Below are 7765 nucleotides of genomic sequence, written 5' to 3' on the forward strand. Positions count from 1 at the left end.
TATAATATTTTTTTTCAGTTTTTTAATGTTGAAATAATATTTGTGAAATCACTTAAAAGCTGTATATAGAGAAGAAAGTTTCATAACAGTTTATTTACCATAAACTTTCAAGTGCCGGTCTCCAAAATATGTTAGTATAATGTTAACAGACTTTTGAGGTACAAACGGATTTTAATAAAGTATAAAATACTCAGCATTTCCAATATCAAAACTCTAAAAAATCTCTTGTTAAAGTATTTCTTGTTTGGAACGGGGATATAAGCTCCTTGTGCAGTATTTTCTTCCTGAACTTACTCAAAGTCAGTAAGTCACAAACAATTCGACGAAATGTTTCGTCTTCTTTTAGGCTTAGCGTATATCATCATTAGCGTATATATCATCTCAGATAAATGTGTCATGTCAATATCGTAACGTTAATTAAAATGAATTTTTACTAGCATTTATTCTTACTAGATTTATTCTACTTAAAAGAGATGTCTCTTTTAGGTTACAGAGATAAACCACCTCGTTAAGCTTAGGAACAACTCGGTTTGTTAATCTACTAACATCTTTTCACTAATATGCAGTTTTTAATCAAAAACTTAGTTATAGACCAACTAATGACACAAAAAAGCTTTAATCGACAAGTTTGTATGACAGGTCCTATTCTTCGGATTTATACACATCTTAATCGATTACTTAATATACAATAAATTACAGTTTTGTCATATTTGAAAACATAGTTTTATCGCAGAAAGTTCATGTATCAATTTTAGTTTTGGGCGATCTTTACCAAGGCTTACTTCATAAAATCGATAGATTTACAGATTTCTTTTCATTGATTTTTAATCTCAACTTATTTTTTTTATTATTTAAATTATGTTGTAGTGTTATTACAATTCATTTAGTTCATGATTATACTACAGTCTCCAGCTTTAGTTTTTTTATATAGATCCAAGCACTTTATCATCACTTTTATATCAAATGTAGATAGATGCAAGACCAGGCACGAAGAAATAATAGAAATAAAATAACAAAAAAGGATTGAAATTTTCTTAATTCATTTAAAATGTTTTATAAGGACGCCACATATTTGAGCCGATTGGCAAACGAATCGCAATTTGTATTTTTTCATCTATTCTCAAAGAAAGACTTTATTGAGCACATCGATATTAATACGGACTTTGAATTGAAAACTGTTTTATAAAATGAAGTGAAGTGTATTTTCTCCTAGATTTTTCTCATTTTTTGTTGATTGGCAGAACTCCGTGTGTTTGTTACAAAGTTACCTTATTCTCTCCATAACTATTGACTTCCCATGGCTCCAGAGCACAGTATAAAACTTAAGACATATGCCTTAGTTTAGAAATATTATTTAGCTAAATAACCCATTATTTTTCTAAAACTAAACTAAATAGATTCAAATTCATTATTTATAACAGAAAATAAACACAATTACACAAAAATAGCAGGTATTTCATTGTGTATCTGTTAAGATTAATTGCTCTTAAAACGACACCAAAGTACTACATGTTATTGAAAACATATAGAAAATAAAAAATACATACAAAAAGTAAAAAGTACTAGGAAGAAAAATCCTTTTAAATTTTTGAATGCAGTTTTCTTCTTATATGTATATACACCTAACTTATATGAACTTTGATTGATCCATAAAACTTGAACATAAAGTAATTCATATGGAAATGAGCAGTAGAAATAAGTGCACTTGAAGGTGTATACACATTTGAATAGTGAGGCGTATGTATACTCGTATGCAAATTCCTGTAACTTCCGTATTGTAACAAATTTGCATAGACAAGTTAAGAACTCCTTTGCAGAACTACAGATTGTGTAGTCATCAAATAAGATTTCGACAAAGATGAAGCAATAGACTTGAATTATGCTTAACGGCATCGATAGTTGCTCTTATATTGGCTTACGAGAATTACGAGCATTACGAACCACGTTTGAGTTTATTGGAAATGCAGCTTATGTTAACGCATGACTGCATATTCCTTAAGTGCACAATTTTCCGCTGTAATTGCGTTGCATTAAAACCCATTTTCAAAATGGGTTCCGCACAGAAATGCCATAAGCGTTGATATGCATTAGTGTAAAGATGAGGCCCGTAAATAAATTTGCATAGATGCTTTCAATTCTGTTAGAAAACAAAGCAAATTTAACTTCACTGACGAATGAATTTTAAATATTGATTATTTTACCTACAGTGATGATATGAGATTAAAAGAATTTTTTTGAATTAAAATATTAAACAATTCAGTGAATTATTTGCAATTAAATTTAGTAAACTCAGAGAAAATTATAAAACTTAAACAAAATAGATCATCTGAAAATAACATCTGCACTACATAACTACACAACACACAAAAATAAAACCTTAAGAGTTGTTTCTTCTATGAAAAAAATAAAGTACAAAAATCGTCTAATATCGCAAACTCGTTGAAGAATAAGAGGAACTCCATATCATGGAAAAGTTGTGCTATATCACACAATCTTGTACTTCACTTTCAGTAATATATCTAAGAGAAACCTAGACCTTAAAAAGATGAAATAAAAATAAATTAAAATTATTTGATATAAATGTGATAATGGAAGTTTTTGGATCTACGAGTATATAAGAAAACTGACACTGGGGACTGTAGTATAATCTTGAACTAAATGAATTGTATTGACAGCACAACATATTGTAAATAATAACAACAAATAAGATTAGAAAACTATATAATAAATCATTATTATTAGAAAATAATTAAAAAAAGATCGAGCAAAATTTAATTTTTAGTTAAACTGAATAATCTTGTTTTTGTGCTTCTTTTTTTAATAAAATTTATATAATTCTGATTTATGTACTTAAAAAATAGATAAGTATTTTCATATATATTTCCCCTTCACATACAAATAGAAAAGGTTGCCATATTGCGAATATGTTTGCAAAGACGTCATCACTTTTTAATAATGAAATGGCAATTCTTAGACTGACATAAAGTTTCTTTATTAAAAGCAATATAAAATAATATTTTAATCCAGTTATGTTATTCTTAATACATTTTCTTTTATTATTGGAAATATTTTTTCAAATTTAACTCAAACATAATTTTATGCTTTTCTGATTATTGAATTTTCTAGAGAATTCATATAGAAAATATAATATATAAAAAAGCTCATAACTATTAATTGCTATACAAACTATCATCCAGCACATATGTGGGCAGTTTCATGAAATCCAATATTGCTTATACAAAAGTATCTTATCGTAAAAAAACTTGAAGCAATCATATATTCAAAGGAGACTGTTGGACTAATCCGTTGCTTACTTGGCAAAAATAAATGGCACATTCTAATAAATTCTAATCGATTTTCAATTTTCCGCAAATATTTGCATTCGTAAGAGGAAATACGTTTATAACAACACTGGATATTTTCACTTGCAAATCACAGTCAACATCTGTTCAACACCACATTGTCCACTTTCACTGCTCAGTTTAATGAAATCCATGGGAGTTGCTGTTGAAGTAGTTCCTTCTGAATATTTATAGTTTAAACGATGAGCACAGTTTGTTTGCATCTGGAATTCCTCTTGAAATGTTAACAAAGCACTTTTTGTTTTTATCTTTCTCTTTAGAAATTTATTTTTCATTTTTTTGTTAAGAAAAAATTTTTTATTTTAAAATCAATTTATTTTTATATATATTAATTTTTTCACTGCAAAAATATTTAAAAATCAAATTAAATATATATTTCATACGACTACAATTTGCACTAAATTTAAAAATTAAATTTTTATTAACTGTAGTCTTAAATAACTTCAGTTGTGAAATTATCTGCAGATTAAATAACTTGCATAGTCACAAACAAATTTAAACAATTTCCGTTTAAAATATGTAAATTTCACAATTTATTTTTGTTTTCTCCACATTTCGCTTCATAGTTGAACTCTGCCGGAGGCAACCCGGCACAACCCAGCGCAACCCAACGCAACCCAGCGCAACGACTGTTTAATACGGCAGCTGCACATCCTGAGGAATGCTATTCGCTCAGGGATTAGCAGTGCCACATACAAGATTATTATGCGAAAATTATTATTGAAATTGTTATTATGTGAAAGTTGAGATTTGTGTAAATGTACACGAATGGGATAGTATATATTTATATTCCCAGTAGTATTTCCAAACCATATGCCGGGGAACAATGGAATGTCAAAATTATAATATTTCAAAGCTGACTAAAATTTTTAAACATATGGATGTACATTTTATATTAATTGTGAAAAACTATCGATTATTAACATTATAATTTGTGCTGGTTTGCTTTTCAGCATGTATAATAATTTATAGATACAATATTATTTATTTATAATAATATTGAGATGAAGAAAAAGTGTTCGACATTTTCCTGTTCACTTGACTTTCAGATACTATAACTATAATATGGATAACTGCATCTGTTTATTCCTATTGTTTTTTGTTAGATAAATAATATATATAAATTTCTTTAATTCCTAAGAGGAGCATTGGGCCACACAGATAAATGATAGATTATAACTTATTTAGAATATCACAAAATTTTTTAAGAACATTACAATATTTAAGTTTCATGTTAGAACTAAGATAAAGATTAGCCACTCTTTTAAAAATAGTATAGATTTTAGCAAAAATTTTTTAAAATATATATAGGTATTCCATAGTGAACCCAGTGTGTACCTATAGAATACAGTTAAGGTGCATAAGAAGATACAAATATACTTAAGTATATAAATGTATCAATCCAAAATTGTAGGATTACTACTTAACGCATCATGGTTCATTAGAAACAGTATTATATATTAAGCTCTTAAGATTTTGACTTTGCTCGAGAAAATTCTAAGGTAGTAGGTATATAAAAAACCTTTAACAAAAACTACTAACAGCTACTTTAATTGACGAACCTGATAAAAATAGAAGACCAAAGATCCACGGCGTTTTAGTTCGTTTCAGAAATAATAAATATTATATCGTTTCAGGATAACTAATATTTATTTAAGAATATTTAATACTCTTAAACACTACAACTTATTTTAAACATATGCCAGAATAACCGTACCGATTAAACACTATGTATGTGACATGATTTAATTAGAAAATGTAGTTTCAATATTATAATGTTCTTGTTTCACTGAGACTTAACGACTAAATTTACATTTTATCACTTACTACTAAGAGAGATGAGTATTGACCATAATAAGGTTACCCTATAACATATTTTAGATTAAGGTGACCATATTACAATACCCCCCCTTTACAATTGTTTCATGTTATCTTTAAATTTACGTGTTCTCAAATTATACTTGTAATTAATTTTTCCTTTCTGATCTACAATATTTTCTTCCACTTTTTGACTTACAATATCTTTTGCCTTACTACCAATATTTGCCTCAACTATTGGTTCTTTAAATAATTTAGACCTATTTTCTTCCTCCTGAAAATTTTTCTTACAACCAATCATTTGATTTGCATGCCTTTTCCAGTTTTTTCCATTTTCAGTTTTAACTATATATATCTGTCTTCCTAACTTTTTAGATACATAGCCTTTTGCCCAACTTACTCGGCCTGGTATGGAATAATCTTTTATCATCACGGCCTCATTTTCTTTGAACCTATTGTTCCTCGATCCATAATATTTCTTTTGCTTGTTTTGACTTTCTTCTACTATTTTGTTTACATTTACATTTATTTCAACTTTTCTATGTGGATTAAATAAATCTAGTTTTGTCCGCAACTGACGACCAAACATTAACGTAGCTGGCGCAATACCTGTACTACAGTGTTTAGTATTACGATAATCAAACAAAAATTTATTTAATACTACATTAAAATTTCCTGAGTCAACATTAAGTAGACTTCGCTTTAACGCGTTTTTTACGGTTTTAACCGCATTTTCTGCCTGACCATTAGTTGCAGGATACCCTACCGGAGTTGTGAAATGCTTAATACCACAATTCTTTAAATATATTTTAAACTCGTTGGATACAAATGCAGTTCCATTATCAGACACTAATTCATGTGGCAGTCCAAAACGTGCAAAAACATCCTGCAATTTTTCTATTACTGCATTACTAGTTGTATTTCTACCCATGTCAATACATTCAATCCACTTGGTATGTGCATCAATTATAATTAAACACCATCGCTTAAAACATGGTCCAAAAAAATCAATGTGCACCCTACTCCAAGGTTTGTCTGGCCACTTCCATACTTTTAATTCCTGCTTAGGTGGATCTGCCCTTGTTTTAAGACAAGGCTCACAACCTTTAACTGCTATTTCTAAATCTTTAGTTTGTTTTGGCCACCAAGAACATTCTCTTGCCCTAGACTTCATTTTCACTATTCCCATGTGTGATGAGTGTAATAATTCCACTACCTTATGTTGTAAGCTTTTAGGAATTACAATTCGATAAGCCCAGAAAACACAATTTTGCTCATAAGATAGTTCATTCTTCTTCCTAAAATATTGTTCCATATCTACATCTGTGCATTTGCTTGGCCAACCCTTAAGGATATACTCTTTAACTTTTTGTAGCACCTTATCTTTTTCAGTCTCTTTTTTTACTAACTCTAAATCTAACTGAATTTTGTTGCTTTCTTTAACATAGTTAAAATACACATCAGACTCTAACCATTTATTTTCACAGTAGATTTTGGACGGAAATCTTGAAAAGTAATCTGCTACATTTTGTGTTGATCTGATATGCTCAACCTGAAAATTGTAACCCGACAATGCTAACGCAATACGTTGTAATCTGTTTGCCGCCATCTGCGGTATACCTTTTTTAGGATTAAAAATATACTGTAAGGGTTTATTATCTGTCACAAGTATAAATTTACGTCCATACAGATATTGGTGAAACTTGGTAACACCAAACAAAATAGCTACTGCCTCCCTATCCAATTGAGAGTACTTTCTTTCTACTGGCTTCAAAATTCTTGAAGCAAATTCGATTGGCTTTTCAACACCGTCTGGCGCTACCTGTGAAAGTACTGCTCCCACGCCAATCGGACTTGCATCTACTGTTAACTTTGTTCCAAACTCCGGATTAAAATGTGTCAGACATTTATCCGCTATTACTAAATTCTTTAATTTATCTATTGCTTTAGAACATTCGTTTGTCCAGACAAACTGACTATCTCCCTTCATTAAGTCATACAATGGGGAAGCTATATTTGCCAGATTTGGTAAAAAGCGTCTATAAAAATTTATCATTCCCAAAAATGCTTGAAGCTCTTTCAGATTTTTTGGATAAGCAATATCTTTGATCATCCTAATTTTTTCAGGGTTAGTATGCAACCCCTCTTTATCGATAATATGACCTAAATATTCCACTTTTTTACAAAAAAAATTACACTTTTCTAGGGATAATGAAAACCCTGCATCTTGTAAAACACTTAACACTTGTTTTACTCGTTTAACGTGTTCAACTCTATTCCCTGCTGTGATCAGTATATCATCAATAAAAACAACTACTCCCTCAATTTTTAGCAACAAATTTTCCATAATTTTTTGGAAAATTGCCGGAGCGGATGCCAACCCGTAGACTAAACGTTTATATTGAAACAACCCTTTAGTTGTTGAAATGGTGGTAAATTTTCTTGAATCTTCATCCAACTCCATCTGTTGATATGCCATGGTAAGATCTAATTTAGTGAATTCATCACCTCCCTGTAACTTTGCAAATAATTCTTCAATACGTGGCAAAGGATATTTGTCCACAATTAGGACTGGATTTACTGTT

The 7765-nt window shown here is 29.6% G+C and overlaps 1 protein-coding gene across 1 annotated transcript; it reads right to left on the reverse strand.

Annotated features, from left to right (window-relative positions):
* Positions 1 to 5274: 5274 nt before the first annotated feature.
* LOC119667459 (uncharacterized protein K02A2.6-like) lies at positions 5275 to 7659 on the reverse strand. Its single transcript, XM_038076751.1, has one exon. The coding sequence runs from the start codon at positions 7657 to 7659 to the stop codon at positions 5275 to 5277; it is 2385 nt and encodes a 794-aa protein (XP_037932679.1).
* Between the last annotated feature and the right edge of the window lie 106 nt (positions 7660 to 7765).

The sequence above is a fragment of the Teleopsis dalmanni genome, chromosome 1 (assembly GCF_002237135.1).
Source record: "Teleopsis dalmanni isolate 2A chromosome 1, ASM223713v2, whole genome shotgun sequence".
NCBI classification, from domain to species: domain Eukaryota; kingdom Metazoa; phylum Arthropoda; class Insecta; order Diptera; family Diopsidae; genus Teleopsis; species Teleopsis dalmanni.

What these genes read in the sequence shown, in the direction of transcription:
- LOC119667459 (XM_038076751.1), bottom strand. Translation starts at nt 7,659, where the DNA reads ATGGCATATCAACAGATGGAGTTGGATGAAGATTCAAGAAAATTTACC.